The sequence below is a fragment of the Pseudorca crassidens genome, chromosome 1 (genome assembly GCF_039906515.1).
Source record: "Pseudorca crassidens isolate mPseCra1 chromosome 1, mPseCra1.hap1, whole genome shotgun sequence".
NCBI lineage: Eukaryota > Metazoa > Chordata > Mammalia > Artiodactyla > Delphinidae > Pseudorca > Pseudorca crassidens.
Window position 1 is genome coordinate 178465494 of NC_090296.1, and position 16974 is coordinate 178482467.

At 43.2% G+C, this 16974-nt stretch overlaps 2 protein-coding genes across 2 annotated transcripts in view; one reads left to right on the top strand and one right to left on the bottom strand.

Moving 5' to 3' along the window:
• The window catches only part of UPF2 (UPF2 regulator of nonsense mediated mRNA decay), a 211880-nt gene that overhangs the window by 42827 nt on the left and 152079 nt on the right, over window positions 1–16974 (bottom strand). The gene's annotated exons all lie outside the window — the stretch shown is intronic.
• The window catches only part of PROSER2 (proline and serine rich 2), a 40831-nt gene that overhangs the window by 7112 nt on the left and 16745 nt on the right, over window positions 1–16974 (top strand). The window contains exon 2 of the mRNA XM_067701326.1: window positions 11963–12182. Within this exon, the coding sequence (XP_067557427.1) occupies window positions 12045–12182 (138 nt within the window). The 5' untranslated portion in view covers window positions 11963–12044. The remainder of the gene's footprint in view (window positions 1–11962; window positions 12183–16974) is intronic.

Sequence of the window (16974 nt, forward strand, 5' to 3'; positions counted from 1 at the left end):
GGTCTACATTTTAGCGCCCCGGAGTAGGGCATAGTGCGTGCTCTGGTGACATTTGCTGAATAAATAAAGAGAAAGCACACAAGCTTGTTTAACGAAACAAGAGCAACTTAACCTGGGACTTTTCCTTTGATTTTTTTTTTTAAATTTGTTAAACAATCCAGAAATGCAGTATGCATACAGAATGTAAGTTTTTTTTAAATGAGCCAAAAATCAAAATTTGAAGTGTCTACCTTTGCAAACATTTCATCAGATGTAACTAGATTTTCCTCCTGTTGATGCTTTTCTGTTTGCTTCTTCCTGGGTTATTACTTTTTGTTATTAGTAACAAAACTCAAATCTGGTCAGGGTTTTTTCGGGTGAGGATTTACGTTGGGAAAATCTGATTTCCGAAGCTTCTGTTCAGTGGTAGTACACTGGTGGTGGGAGACGTCTTCCCTTGGGGCCTGTTAACCAGCCTACCTGGCTGAGGCCTCTGCTGTGAAAGTGTTTGCTTATGAGTAGGCGAATCAGTTACTTTCATGTGGCATGCTGCCTTAAGTAAATTAATTACTGCCTCCTATTAACAGTTGAAAATATTCACAATTGAGAAGATCTGAAACCAACCTTGTTTTTTACATTGTTCAGTAAGAGCTTTTCCAAAAAAAAAAAAAAAAAACCTCTAAATGAAAGCATGCTAATTCTTCTGGAGAAGTAAAACTACCAGCCTTTGAAGTGTTTGTCTTTAATACCCTCGAGTGCCAGTTAAGAGTTTAAGGTCCTAAGTTCTTACAGCAGACATTTTCAGAAGTAAGGGAAAAAACCATTCAGAGAAAAAAGCGAAGGAAAAGGAATGCTAAACCATTGACCATGTCAACCGTTTAAAACGCCAGACAAAATTAAGCCTCCGCCCCCAGCTTTCCCAGAAACAACCAGCCTCCACCTGAAAAAGATTTCCCTTTGATGTTCTGTGCTGGGATCCAGTTCTAGTTTGCTAGTTTGCTTAGTGAGTATTTTTTGGAAGCATTCTTTTCTTTCCAAGGCTTTTGTTTTCTGCACATGGAGAAAGAGCCCATACTAAAGAATAGTTACTACTTATTTATTTTACTTCAGCTGTTTATTTGTGTAGAGCCCATTTTAGAAGTTAATGTTGGTCATGGTTACATCTGTCGATGTACACGTGTGTGCATTCATCCTGATACTTATCACATGTTAATATCAGGAAGCATTACTGGCTTAGTGTGTCTGATGTTATTGGTGCCAAGTTTTTAACAGATCATTATTTGTGTTTAAAGTTACTCCCCTCCTGCTCCACATTTGCCCTTGATTGGAATATAAAGGTTGACTGAGAGTAATTTCTCATAAATTTCAAGGCTTTGGTCTCTGAATATGATAGAAGGATAAAGGACACTTACTGCAACAAGGTTAACATGTCTGAAACGACTCCTACGTGTTCAAACTTTTCTTCTACATCAAAGGTCTGTTTTAAGGATACTCTCATGGTTTTAGAGTTTTAAAATATAAATTTTGTGTTCATAGCAGCACTATTTACAATAGGCAAGACATGGAAGCAACCCAAGTGCCCATCAACAGATGACTGGATTAAAAAAACATGGTATATATGCAATGGAATATTACCCAGCCATAAGAAAGAATGAAATACTGCCATTTGACGTAGTGTGGATGGACACAGAGAGTATTTGCTTAGTGAAATAAGACAGAGAAAAACTAATACTATATGATATCACTTATACATGGAATCTAAAAAATAATACAAATGCATGTATATACAAAACAGAAACAGACTCACAGACATAGAAAACAAACATGATTACCAAAGGGGAGAGGGGGGAAGGCAAGGACAAATTAGAGGTATGGGATAAACAGATACAAACTACTACACATAAAATAGGTAAGCAACTAGGATATACTGTATAGCACAGGGAATTATAGCCATTATATTACAATAACCTATAATGGAATATAATCTGCAAAAAATACTGAATCACTATGCTGTACACCTGAAGCTAACACAATATTGCAAAGCAACTGTACTTCCATACAATTTTTTTTAAATAAATAAAACATAAATTTTGGTTAAGTAACAAATACTAAGTCAATATTTTGGGATGAATATTTTCCAAAATCCTGTGGCTATAGTTTTAAAAAAAGAGAGAGAGAGCTTTGCCTGCAAGTCTAGTCTAACTGAGGAAAAGGAATTACGAGCATAATGAAATCTGATGTGATGAGTTGTATCAGAGGGACAAAGGTGGCATCATGTGGTTAAAAAGTGGTGGAAAGTAAGCAGTACTGGAGGAGCCAGGCGAAGGGCAGCATTCTGAAGGAAGACTAGATGGGGTTTGCCATCGTTCATGAGCCAGGCTTTGAGGATGGAGAGGAGAGGGACGGGGAAGCAGTCCAAACGTGGCTCACACCCGAGCAGAGCATGAAGGAAACTCGGCTGGATAAAAGGGTTCCTATTGTGGCAATAAGTGTGAAGAGACAAGGTTAGGCCAGATTCCAGACACACTTTAAAGCCCTATGTTCTTACAGCTCCTTGGCAGGATTGGTTAGGAAAACAAAAACGGTGCCCACTTTGATAGGCCTGTGGTCCCAAAAGGAATCCAGGATTTCAGAAAGGTTAATTAGGTCTTTGCAATTCACTGGTGAATGTTGCACTGAATCTTTTTTTTTTAATTATTATTATTTTTAAAATTTTTATTTATTTATTTTTGGCTGCGTTGGGTCTTCGTTGCTGTGCGCGGGCTTTCTCTAGTTGCGGAAGAGGGGGCTACTCTTCATTGCAGTGCACGGGTTTCTCATTGAGGTGGCTTCTCTCGTGGAGCATGGGCTCTAGGCGCGAGGGCTTCAGTAGTTATGGCACGCGGGCCCAGTAGTTGTGGCTCACGGGCTCTAGAGTGCAGGCTCAGCAGTTGTGGTGCATGGGTTTAGTTGCTCCACGGCATATAGGATCTTCCCCGGCCAGGGCTCAAACCCCTGCATTGGCGGCAGGCGGATTCTTAACCACTGCGCCACCAGGGAAGCCCTGTTTTATTTTTAACAAAGTTTTTGAGGGCAGAAAACTTGGAAGAAAATGAACTACAGGACCCCAAACAACTTTTACCTGCCTACCAGGTCAGTTCTTTACATTTGGGTCTAAATGTGCATCTTTGGTACTGAGAGGGATGGGAGGGGCCAGAGACTGTCCTTTATGTGTGAAATGGGAGGTGGGACTGAGGGTTGTGTTGCATTATCAGGTGTGTTGTCATAACTAGAGCACAATCATTTCTATGGAGTTCATCTATAAATTATTTTTAGGGGGAGAAATGAAATGATTAATCTAAGAATTTTATTCAAGCCGTAATTAAGTTGAATAGTAGAAAAGAAAGAATATCAGGACTCCGTTTCCTTTTAACTTATGGATTAGGTTAATAAAACAGTATAAAAGAGTCTTGGCATCGATTACAGCTTCATTTTCTATGTAATTTCTCATTATAAAACTTTTTTTTTTTTTTTTTGCGGTACGCGGGCTTCTCACTGCTGTGGCCCCTCCCACTGCGGAGCACAGGCTCCGGAAGCACAGGCTCAGCGGCCATGGCTCACGGGCCTAGCCGCTCCACGGCATGTGGACCGGGGCACAAACCCGTGTCCCCTGAATCGGCAGGCGGACTCTCAACCGCTGCGCCAGCAGGGAAACCCTAAAACTCATTTTTGTTAATGCACATCACTCCCATAAAAACAGGAATGAGCAGAGAACTAGACAGAAAACTATAGAAGCTATAGAAAGCTATAAAAGTAGGACCCCTGTCTTCTTTGTTTGTGTAAATCAGAGCAAAATACATCAGTACATGTTCAGACAAACAAAGGTTGTCAAGAGCTGCCAGCATTAAGGCCAACAATGGCTATTTTGTGTTTTCTGATTATTTCATCTAAGATTGTGTACATTCCATGAAAAATGGCTTTCTTTACTTTCGCCCACTGCTTAACCATAGGAAAAGCCCATGAGTGGTAATGAGCTGTGATGACCCAGAAACAGTTCCCATGGGGAAGCTCCTTCATTTTTAATGTCCTTGAAGGTCAAGAAGAACATATCTTTTTGAAAGCGGCTTGGCCGTTAAATCATCATATTGGGATTTCTCAGGATATAGTCTTCAAGGTAATTTCTGTCCTAAGATTCTTTTTCTAGGTTTGGGAACAGATCTTCCCAACGTTCCTATGAATGGAGAATGAGATGATGAAAGAGTGGGATGTAGGTTTGCACATGGGTCTGGCCCTTGTGGATGGCCCAATATGGGAAGGGGGTGTTTTTAAAAAGCTCATTTCTTCTCCTTTCCCAGCTAAGCTGTGCTTCTGCTGACTGTACCGTAGCTGTGGTGGTTCATAGTGGTGTCTAGACAGGAGTCGGGGTCTCTAAGCCTGGATCATAGCCCACAGGGTTCAGAACCCTAAGACCCAACCTTTCTTTTCTTTTGTGAAGCGTTTGCCTTGGCTGTGAGTTGGAGCAGTTCTCTTTCTAAAGTGTAACGCAGACATGCTAAGCAAAATTAGTTCCACATCACTTGGTTAAGGAGGATCATTTTCCCCTTCATGTTCAGAACTGCAAAGACAATAATCACCCTTGTGATTTTGTTTAGCATGTCTGCAGGGAATCTAAGTCTCAGAAGACGCGATTCCCTTCCCCCCACCAAGTGGGACAAAGCTTAGTAGTTGAATGTAAGGGAACTTATCTATTTGTTCCAGTTTAGATTCTTAGGTAAATTGGATCTGGTCAACCTTTCCCTGGCTAACTTTGAGCTAAATTATGATCCAAGAAAAGTTTAAATTCAGGGTTTCTCCTTCCTAGTTAAGCCAGACCGCCTTCAGCGTTTCCCTCCTAAATTGCCCCAGGGTTTCTAGATTATGGGTGTCTCCTCTGCTTCTCTCTTTAAATCCAAACTCATCTGTCCTGTGTCATCTCCTGAGATCTGGACTTTTCACAGTTTCCCAGGTGATAAAATGATCTGATAAATCATTATTATTCAAACCTGCAGGAAATCTTCCTTATTGTTTTTCGGGCAGTAAGAGGTGTGTAAGAAAACAGTGTGGTGGAGCAGACCAGGTGTAGACTATAGTACAGTCGATGTGTGCCCCGCCCCCACCCACCCATCCGCACCACTGGGATGTGTCCCTGGTTATGGATGTAAAATACAGGGCTGTGTGTGCTTTAAATGTATACACATGGATTGTGCTAAGACTCTAATTATAACTTCACTCCATACATTTCAAGATCCATCCACACCATCGTCCAATTGATTGCTTCTGACTGATGAACAGTATTCCATTGTAAAATGTTTACCTTGTTTTTGCTTATTCTTGGAGTTCATCTTTTGTTAAATCTTTTCCCAAGTAATATAATGTATATATACATATATGCATCTTTATTTTATGCTATTTTTAATTAATTAATTAATTAATTATGGCTGCATTGGGTCTTCGTTGCTGCACGTGGGCTTTCTCTAGTTACGGTGAGCAGGGGCTACTCTTCGTTGCGGTGCGCGGGCTTCTCATTGCGGCGGCTTCTCTTGCTGCTGAGCACGGGCTTTAGGCACACGGGCTTCAGTAGTTGTGGCATGTGGGCTCAGTAGTTGTGGCTCCCGGGCTGTAGAGCACAGGCTCAGTAGTTGTGGCGCACAGGCTTAGTTGCTCTGCAGCATGTGGGATCTTCCTGGACCAGGGATCAAACCTGCGTCCCCTGCATTGGCAGGCAGATTCTTAACCACTGCACTACCATGAAAGTACAATTTTATGCTTTTTTTTTTTTTTTTTTTTTTTTTTTGCGGTACGCGGGCCTCTCACTGTTGTGGCCTCTTCTGTTGCGGAGCACAGGCTCCGGACATGCAGGCTTAGCGGCCATGGCTCACGGGCCCAGCCGCTCCGTGGCATGTGGGATCTTCCCGGACCGGGGTACAAACCCGTGTCCCCTGCATCGGCAGGCAGACTCTCAACCACTGCGCCACCAGGGAAGCCCTATGCTATTTTTAATGGTATCTTTTTTAGCTGTTGTTTGTGGCTAGTATATAGAAATTGATTTTTTTTTATATTGGCTTATCCCCAGTGACTTTGTTAAACTCTTACTGATTCTAATAATTTGACAGAATTTTGGAGTTTTCTACAAAGACTGTAATTATATGTGAATAATAACATCTTCCTTTTCAATCCCTATTCATTTTTTTTCTTGCCTTATATGTGGGTTATGACTTAATATACAATATAGAATAGAGGATGGGATGGTGGTAATGGGAGTGGTTTTAATATTTTGCCATCAAATATGATGTTTGCTATAATTTTTATGGATATCTTTTATTGGATTTAAAAAGTTCATAATTTGTGAAGTTTATTTTTAAATTATGCATAATATTAAATTCGTCCAATGCTTTTTGTCATCTATTGAAATGACTGTATGACTTTTCTCCTTTAATCAATTAATGTTGTACTGTATGTTGGAAAATCAACGTTATTCCAACCTTGCATTTTTGGGATTAAGTCATCTTGGTCATTATTTGCTTTCTAGATCCAGCTTACTAATAATTTTGTTTAGGACTTTTTGTATCTGTGTTCATGAATGACAGCAGCCTATAATTTTTTCTTCTTTATACATTCTTGGGTTTTGGCATCAAGGTTTTAATAGCCTCAAAATGAGATGAGTTTGTTTCTACTTTTTCTCTTCTCTGCAGAAGTTTGTGTAAACTTAGAGTTATTTGTTCCTTGAATGTTTCATAAAACTCTCTAGTAAAACTTTCTGGATGTGCTGTTTTCTTTGTTGTAAGATTTTTATATAATGATTTATTTTCTTTAATGATTATATTACTATTCAGATTTTTTCTTTTATTTGTGGTGTTAGTTTTAAGGAGATCTTCTCTTAGGAATTTGTCCATTTCATCTATCTTTTCAAATTTACTGGCATAAAATTGTTTATAATACCCCCTTTCAATACCTGTGGCATCTATACTTATGTTTCCCTTTTCATTCTGATATTGTTTGTCTATTTTTTCTTGATTAGTTCTGCCAAAACTTTGTCAATTTTATTAGCATTTTCAAAACAATAAATTTTGAAATTTAGTTCTCTATTGTGTGTTTTTCTATTTATCTAATTTCACATTCTTTTTTTTACCCTGTCTATTCTGTGTTTATTCTTTTGGTTTTTTTCCTAATTTAAACGTTACTTGCTTGCTTCATTAAATTCCAGCCTTGTTTTCTAACACTGTAAGCATTTAAGTGATGTTTTAGCTACATCCCACAGGTTTCGATATGCAGTATTTTTATTATCATGTAGTTCTAAATACTTTCTACTTTCTAATAATATTTCTAAGAGTTACTTAGAAATATAAATTCCTAACGACATGGATTCTTCTGATTATCTTTAGGTCATTGATTTCTAATTTAATTGCTTTGTAGTAAAATAATGTGTTTTCTGATACCACCAGTCTTCTGAAATTTGCTGAGACTTGATTTCTGGCCCAGGATGCCATCAGTTTCCATAAGTATTCTATGTGAACATGAAAAAATATGTATTAAGAAGTTGCTTCGGGCTCCCCTGGTGGCGCAGTGGTTGAGAGTCCGCCTGCCGATGCAGGGGACACGGGTTCATGCCGCGGTCCGGGAAGATCCCACATGCCGCAGAGCGGCTGGGCCCGTGAGCCATGGCCGCTGAGCCTGCGCGTCCGGAGCCTGTGCTCCACAACGGGAGAGGCCACAGCAGTGAGAGGCCCGCATACCGCAAAAAAAAAAAAAAAAAAAGAAAAAAAAGAAAAAGAAGTTGCTTCACTTAGTATGTTGTAAATGTCGCTTAGATCAAACTTGTTAATTGTGTTGTTTAAATCTTCTTTATTCCCAGTCTGCTGGATTTATCTATTGTTAAGAGTGGTGTGCAGAAATCTCCCACTATAATGGTGGGTTTATTAACTCATGTTATTTATATTTGAGGTACATGCAGGTAAATCGAAATTTTTATCATTTTGAAGTACTCCTCTTTGTTTCTAGTAATTCACTTTTCCCTTCTTTTCCTTTGTCTGATTTTACTGTAATGATTCCAGCTACTTCCTATCCATCCATTTCTCCCTCCCCACAGGCAGCCTTTGTTGCAATTTTTCTCATGTATCCTTCCAGAAAGATTCTAGGCACATCAAAGCATAAACAGAGATATTTTTCATTTTTTTCCCTATACACATGGAAGTATACGAGACTCTGTTCTGTCCTTTAGCTTTTTCCACACTCTAAAATGTGTCCCGGAGAACACTGAGCAGCCTCCTGCTTCTTTTAAATCGCTTGTCCTGATTGCTTTTAGCTTCCCCCCTGGTGCTGTCACCCTCCCAACTGTTGCCAGAGTCATCTTTCTAACCTATAAATGTGATGCTGCCTCTCTCCAGGGCTCCCCATCACCTGTGGGTGAAGTTCAAGATTCAAGTCCCTCTTCGCTTGGGTCCACTTTTCTGTGTGCCTCTATTTGCACTTTCTCCCTTTTCCAGCTCATTCTGTGTTGTGCTTTAGCTCATTTCAGGGCTTCACCCCAGCCACTCACGACTTTTCAAATAGGCCATGTGTTGCTTACTCTCCTTCTGTGTTTGGAATGCCCAGCATGGTTTGTTTAAACCTGAAATCTCAAACATCTCTTATTGCTGGCCTTTCTGAAAGTCTCTGAGCCCTCCTGGGGAGTATGGGCACCTTCCCCCTGCTCCCATGTGCCCTGTCTTGGCGCTGGACACGGTGATGCATCCGTCCTCCATTAGAGTTGGCGCCATGTGGCAGAATTACTTGTGGAACTTGATAAAAATGCACATGCTCAGCTGTTACCCCCACAGATGTATTCAGTAGATCTGGTTCTGACCCGTTGCTGGATTAACTTCCCCTGGGGAGGAGATGCCTCTTACCCATTGGTCTTTCTCTAGTACCTGGAATCTGCCCCATATGAAGTAGGAGAACAGTAAACATCAGAAGAACATGCCAAGACTAGAAAGGAATATAGGGTTCCAACTGAAGCAAGGACTGATTGATAGGACGAACTTTGATTCTGCAGCCTGTGGGGAGTGGGTTGAAGGTGATTGCTTTCAGGAGAGTGGTGACATCACAGTGGTGTTTCAAGATTAATCCAGCAGAAGAATACAGCAAAAGGATGGCCAAAATGGAAAAAGCAAGAACAGTCAGATGATGTGGTAAAAATGGTCCTGAACTCGGGAGGGGGACCAGAAAGGAAGTGGATCCAACTGACATTGGGCAGGAAAAATCAACAGGGCTGGGCAGCTGGTTGGTTGTGAGTGGCAGGGACAGGGAGGTGTCAAAGATGTCCCCAAAGCTGTTTGTGTGACGAGGCTGAAAGCCACTGTGCCTCAGGACGGGTCTTTGACAAGATGACTCATCTCTGGGGTTTGGTGAGTAGTGGAAGGACCTAGCTCCTTGGGCTGCTCTGCAGACCTGACTGTGGCCATCTGGAACTTTGACAGAGTGGGGTGATAGTGGGAGGAGGGCTGGATGCCTTCCATCCAGGCCATTCTAGGTCTTTCTGGAATGTACAGGGGAGGATGAAGAGGAGGAGCTTCCTTCCTCTCTGGCTCCAGTGCACTCACTTTGGAGGTTCACTTGCCCCACTAGCTCCACCAGTTCCACGAGAACCATCAACTTGGATGGCTGCTGCGCCCTGACCGGCCATGCTTGGCAGACAGAGATTTACCAAGACTGTAGATCACTTGTGACCTTCAACCTTACCAGAAAAGGCTGCTACTAGTAAATACCGAGCAACAAACACAGGAAGCCCAAGAGAATAAACAGAAACACGCACACGCGGCTCTAGTTTCCCTTTGTGGTGCTAGCCTGTGGCGCTCCCGCAGTGAGCCTGCTCTGCGCCCTCTGGGAGAAGTCGGTTTCTTCATCTATGGAGCCCTCTTAGTCTGACCCTGGCCTCCCTTTTCTAAAGTGCACTGTTAGCAAACACAGAAAGTGAGCCCTTGTTTGGGAAAGGAGACTAGATACTGTGGGGTGGTCATGACCTCACAGACTCACGGCTCTGGCCGCTCTGTCAGACGGATCTGCTCCTGCTTCTTTATCTCACGCTCTCCCCTTTCCAGTGCAGACCTTGCCCCCCGCTCAGAAATCCACGCCCCATAGTGGCTCACCCATGGAATTCTATATTTTTGGCTCCTGGGGAACTAGGACCAGGGAGCCCCTCGTTCTCAATTCCTTAAGAGATGAAAGAAGACTGACAGCTCGAGCCTGTGAAGGATATTGAACCAAGGTTTCCACTTTCTCCCCAACAGAATCTGCCTTCTGGAGAATTCTGATTAGCTTCCTCACCTTCTTTCAAGGGAATAATTTGTATAAGTCTAAACACTACAGTTTTACAGCATCAGAATAGCTTTTAAAACGCTAGTAGCACAGGAGAAAGGCGTGCTCTCGGATGGTATAGTCAGTTACCACCCTCCACCCCACGGAGGGTCCCATGTGCTGTCTCATTGCACAGATCCGGAGCCAAGTTCCAGGTCCTGCCCCACCGAGCACACGGTCCCCCAGGTCCCTCATTGGAGGTGAATCAGTACCTCGCTTCCCGTCTTTCCTCTGTTGTCAGGGGAAGATTCACTGCCCGCTCCCGCCCCCACCAGACGGCACCTATGGTGGTTTTAGCTCACGTGCCCCTCGGGATTCTTTAGGGGCTCGTAAGGCCACCTGGTGGTGCTTTCAGTGTAGGGAGGGGTGAGCATCTATTTCCTCACTTGCTGTAACATCAGGTCATATGTAATGGACAGGAGGCATATTCCCTTATTCCCTACTAGCCTTCTTTAGTCTTCTGGAAGGTTTTGTTGAACTCAGTTGTCTGTTGTTCAGGGGCTGAGCTGAATTTCCTGCTGGAACAGTCAGAGGACTGTATGAGACTAGGGCTCGGGGGGGACAGTTTCAGTGTCCTTGTTCCTGAAAGTGGGAACATGAACTTCCCAATGGTATTAACTGATGGGACCTTAGCATTTTATGTAGAAACTGCAGTAGTATCACGGCCTCCAAAGAGTCTGGAATTTCGGAGATGTCAACCAAACTTCCATTAGTAATTTGTTAGCTCTTGTCACTTTACCTCAACTCTGAACTGTAACGAGGCTGGAAAAGGAACCATGATGCTGTGGTGTCTGAGGCAGAAAAGAATAGAATTTATAAGCAGTACAGGGAAAGCCTGAGTCTGAGTGTGACGGAGCGTGAAAGTACAGACGCGAAGAGCAGAGGACGGCGCCAGAACATTATTTCATCAAATTTTCAGCACGAAAGAAATTTTTAGTACACCCATCTTTCCTTAAAAATAATTCTTACTGCTACTCAACCATAAAAAAGAATGAAATAATGTCATTTGCAGCAACATGGATGGACCTAGAAATGATCATACAGTCAGACAAAGACAAATATCATATGATATCACCTATATGTGGAATCTAATATATAAACTTATCTACGAAACAGAAATAGACTCACAGACGTAGAGAACAGACTTGTGGTTGCCAAGGAGGAGAAGGGTGGGGGAGGGATGGACTGGGAGCTTGGGGTTAGCAGATGGCAACTATTATATATAGGAGGGATAAACAAGGTCCTACTGTACAGCACGGGGAAATATTGATATATTCAATATCCTGTGATAGACCATAATGGAAATGAATATAAAATGAAATATATATGTATGTATAACTGAATCACTTTGCTTGTACAGCAGAACTTAACACAACATTGTAAATCAACTCTACTTCAATAAAAAATAAAATAAAAATAATTCTTACGTCTTCATAATGGAGAAGGAGATAGAGGAGAAATGGAAATGAGCATCACCAAACAAGTTGACTTCGGGGGTCCTGATCACCTTAGTCCTAACGGTCGAGGCTGTGGACCAGCCGACTGTATCTCGTGACGCCTGTTCGTCCTGGGGGAATGAGGCCTTCGCTGTCTGAGCTCACTAACCCTTGTCACCTTGTGCTTACTCCTCCAGAGGTGACCCACTACTTGGGCATGGGACACCGGCCCCTTCCCCACTTCCTGTGATTGAGCCAGCGGCTGGGGTTACTGTGGGGATGCCTGTCCATCACCAGAAGTCAGACTCTTGGGAGATGGACCCTGACTTGTTGCCCGGCTGCAGGCTCAGTGGCCTGAGCAGAGGGGGCAGTCTGGAGAGTCGAGCCAGCAGCTCTCGTTCCAGAAGTCTCACTCGGGTGAGTCCCTGTTTCTCCGGTGCTTTGTGTGCTTGAATGTTGGCTGATTTCGCCCCCCTATCAGGAGTATCTTACAACATCCTTTTGGGGTAACTAGCTTGACGTCTTGGAATACTCGCTCTCTGAAGCGGCATTTCAGTGTGAATCGTATTGAGTTTTGCACAAAATCCAGAGCCGTGATAACTTGGCTGCTACGACCCAGAGCACGCCGTGCCTGAAGGTGGCCACCAGCCCAGGCCAGGGCGCCTGCCTTTCAGGTCCAATGACTGGAAGAAGGGAAACACCTCACAGGATAACATCAAATTCACTTTAAAACAGATGTTTAAGTCCTTTGCAAATATAAATGCTTTCCTATCCCTTTCTCTCGGCATCCAGACCTTTACGTAAGTGTCAACAAGCTTTGGGAACTTTCACAAAAAGTCTGTAAAGTTAAGAGAAGATCTTTTGGCCCTCCCCACCCCTCAGGGTATTCACCTTTCAGGATGGAGACCTTCATATTCATAGAGGGAAGGACAGGAGAGAGTCCACCTTGGATCTCAATAAAAATGGTCCATTGTTCATCTCAGCCCATCTTCAATGGGAGCACAAATTTTCTAAAGATACACCAATCCGTAAAATTAACCCCAGCTATGCTGAACATAAGAAAGAAGTGTACAGAGGGCAGTTAATAGTAACAATAGAATTTTATAGGCTCCTACTTGCATATTTTCTTTTTTTCAATCACCATGGTAAGTATGTAACAAATATTATTTGATTCGCCAAAGGAAAAATATATTACAAATTACTCTCTGAATATCTGAGAATCTATAAATCCTTAAGAATAGAGAATTTGGGACTAATTTTTTAATTTAAAAACTGTATTTAAAGAATATGTTAAAAGAATAGGTAGAAAGACATACAGATTAATACTCCAGTCATTAGTGGAGTCTGTTCTCCAAAGCACAGTTAGGAAGCAGCTCTGCTCTGATGTAGAGGGTATTTCTAAAACATGGCGTGGATAACTTAGGAACCATAGTCTAAAGGGCTGCTCTGTGTGTGGGGGGGGGGGGGGCGGGAATAAAGTCGAGAATGGTCGTCAGATGACCTCGGTCTCTGAGGAAACGGGTATAGTGCGTTATGAGTCTGTGCTCGAATTATTTTCTTGCCTTTCACTTTCATTTTCTTATTGAACTTGAGGCAAATCTCTTAACATCCTTTGTACCATGGCCTCTTTTGATAGAAAGCTGAAGCAATACCTGTTCTCTGTCTCTTCCTGGGAGAGTCCATAACCCCAGGTGTGTCACGTGCGCTGAATTCTGGGCAGGAAAGTCGCTACTTTTCTATCTCCACTGTAGTCTTATACGGTCCGTTCTTCACGTGCACCAACTCATACCCACCCTCACCACATCCTCTGCGGTGGGTCAAACTCATACTCCAAAGACAGAAAGGACTTGATTGAGCTCGGCAAACCCGTCCATGGAGGACTGCCTTCCGTCTGTTCTATGTAGGTGATTTATCCCTTTGCTCAAATACTGAAGCACTGTTCTCGGAGGTGAGGACAGAGGCAGAGCTTGCAGTCTGGTGGCTGTGGTTCACCCTGACAGAATTGGCTGCAGATTTGCTTCCCAGGCAGCAGACTCTGAGATGGACAACGTTACAGCACAGGAGGCTTATTAGGGTTGTTCCTGGGCTCAACATCTGGAAGGAAAAGGAAGCAGGGTTTGGGCAGAGAGAGAAGCTGGGCTGTGAGGCAGACCCAACAGAGGCCTTAGCTGTTCCTCAGGAGGCCCTGGCGCTGCTGGGCCGAGAGTGGAGCCTGGATACCCACTCTGCCATCAGCCCTGGGATGAGGACATCCCTGGAGGGAGGCACGACCTTGACAAGACAGTTCCTTTCAGTTGGAGACAGTCCCCAAAGGGGACTGACAGCTGAGGGCCGCCTGCCAGCAGCATTCCCAACAGATGGGGGACCAGGTCCTTCATCCCCAGGGTGACCTGGGGGGCGCATCACACTCCCTACCACGAAGGTGTAGGAGAAAAGGAACAGAGCCTTTTAGAGGGACCGAAGGCACCAGAGCAGCTATAAGATGTCTGAACTAGAAGAAGCAAGACTGTGAAATGAATTCGGGGAGTTTACAAGAGACCACCCTACAAATACAGCTCTTCACAGAGTGTCTGTCTAGGCAGGTGGGGTGTCCATTCCATCACCTGGCAGATTTGGAGAATAGGCATCATTTTGACTCTTTGTCAGGATGTCAGACCCAGGAATTCATCTTCAGAGGCAAAAGCTCTTCTTTGAAAGGAGGTCTACTAAGTTTCAGCTCCGGAGTCACAAGGAGAAATGGTTTATTATAAAACTTTTTATCACGGACGTATTTTTTGGTAAGATATGAGAATTATCTTTAGGTTCAAAGACAGAAGAGACTATAAATCTCTTACGTTTGTAAATCTCAGGAGGTCAAGACGGGCGAGGTGAGCACAGCGTTATGCCTGTGAGCCGCCTGTGCTGGAAGGGCTTCGGGAGCCTTAGTGCTGCGCTAAGTGGGTTCCACAGTGGAGTCGAGTACAGATCAGAAGGACGTTCCCCAAGATGTTTATAATTTCCCTTAAGTCCTCCCAGAAATCCGTATGCATTTTGCAAGTTGCTTTATTTATTGATACTAATCGGTATCCTGAAAATTGGCTCAGGATAGTAATAAACACAGGATACTGGAGACATGCCCACGTTCAAATTCACATGTGCCTCCCTCTGGAACCTGGGAAAAGTAACTTAATCACTTTCTTCATTAGTTATTTTCTTCATTAGTTTAAAAGGGGGGTGGGGAGTGGGATAATAATTCTTTCTCAAGGGTTGCCCGTAGAGATGAAAGGCCCAGCATCTAATCAGTGCTTCCTAATTACTGGTACAAGCTCCTGTGAGTGCCCTGTTAGCCCCAGGTGGAGAATAACTCCACTCCATCCTGCCCCGTCATCCTGTTTGGATCTATGCTTTCCCATCTATCCATCTCTTATCAGTAGCCTTCTGAATTTCTTTCTTTGACCAGAAGGGAGTCTAAATTTGGGGAGGGTCTATATGTTTTTATTCTAAATCCTCAGTCTTTTTATGACTTGTCTCTAAAGAACGACAGTCAACTGTAGTATTTTCCCTACTCCCTGTTCTTTATTCCCTGACCTCATAAAAGGTTTGTCAGTGACAGTGTTTTTAGGCCTCCAGATTGTATGGGATTAAATGCACCCCTTGGAGGGCTCTTTACATAAAAGATAGTTCCAATTTATAGAAGTGTGTATTTCTTTTAAGCAACGGTTATTTTTAAAAAGAAGGTAAAACATTAATGCCTAAAGTTAAATGAGAGTATTGTAAAGTTTTTAAACACTAGTTGAAGTGTGGCCTGGAAGATGACAGATCTTTGCTTTTTAGAAACCTTTCTCCTGAGGCAGTACAAGTTAAAAATTAAAATAGCTGCTTAGGTAGGATTGTTGTGGCTATCCACATGGCCGCCGTCATGACCCAGGCTGTTCTAGGAGGATGAAGTATGTGAACTTTTTATCGCTCAAGAGGCTAGTTGTGGTTGTGTACGTGTATTGTTTTTCTTGTAAGGAATTCTTCCTCTGAACATTTTCTAGCAAAATGTATAGCTAGAACTAGAATAAACGGCCAGGACTTCCCTGGTGGTGCAGTGGTTAAGAATCCGCCTGCCAATGTAGGGGACATGGGTTCGATCCCTGGTCCGGGAAGATCCACATGCTGCAGAGCAACTAAGCCTGTGCGCCACAACTACTGAGCCTGTGCTCTAGAGCCCGTGAGCCACAGCTACTGAGTCCACACACCACAACTACTGAGCCCACATGCCGCAACTACTGAGCCTGCGTGCCTAGAGTCCGTGCTCCGCAACAAGAGACGCCACCGCAATAAGAAGCTGCGATGAAGAGTAGCCCCCGCTCACCGCAACTAGAGAAAGCCCACACGCAGCAATGAAGACCCAACACAGCCATAAATAAATAAATAAATAAATTTTTTTTAAAAAGAGCAAACTGGCCAAATCCTTGTATACTTGACTAAGAGGGTCTCTTTTTCCTTTGAACTGTAAGAAGGACACCTTCAGTACAGTACAGTTGGTAGTGTAGTTCTGGAACTTACCACCTCGAGAGGTGATGGGGATTCAAAATAAAAGGTTCAGGAAGGATTTAGAGACATTCATAAATGATAGCTCTTTAAGGGGACAAAGGAAGCTTTGGGTATAAGGTGACATATTCTTAAGCTCTTAAGGCCAATATCTCAGACACACATCTCATCAAACATCCGGGGTGCACTTCCAGGGACCAGTACTGCCTCATGCCAGGATCCTTAGGTTCTTCTTATGCACATGGTCTGAAGCCTGCTCTGCCCGGCAGGCACCCTGAAGCTTCCTCCAGAGAAGAATATGATTTAACTAGCTGAAAAGAGGGGATGCTCTTAATACCCACAGGAATTAAGGAATTTCATAATGTGTGTGCCACTTTGAAGGTGGATTGGAAACAGCCCAAGTCCCCAAGCATACTTCCTATTCATTTTTGTCTCTAACTTGGGCAAAACCAATGATCCAAATTCATTGTTTTTGGAGATTTGATATTCAGTGAACTGTCTTGAAACCCTGCCTGGTCCCTCAGCAGACAAATCTTATAGCCCTCAAGTCACATAATAAGCCTGTGATCAGACAGCGGTCGTCAGCTCCTGATCACCCCTTCCTTCTACAAAGCCTCTGAGGTCGTTTGGCCTCACCCGTCGGTCGTGGAAGAAGGTAAAGCAAGCGGGGGCGAAGCTGTCTCCATGTCTG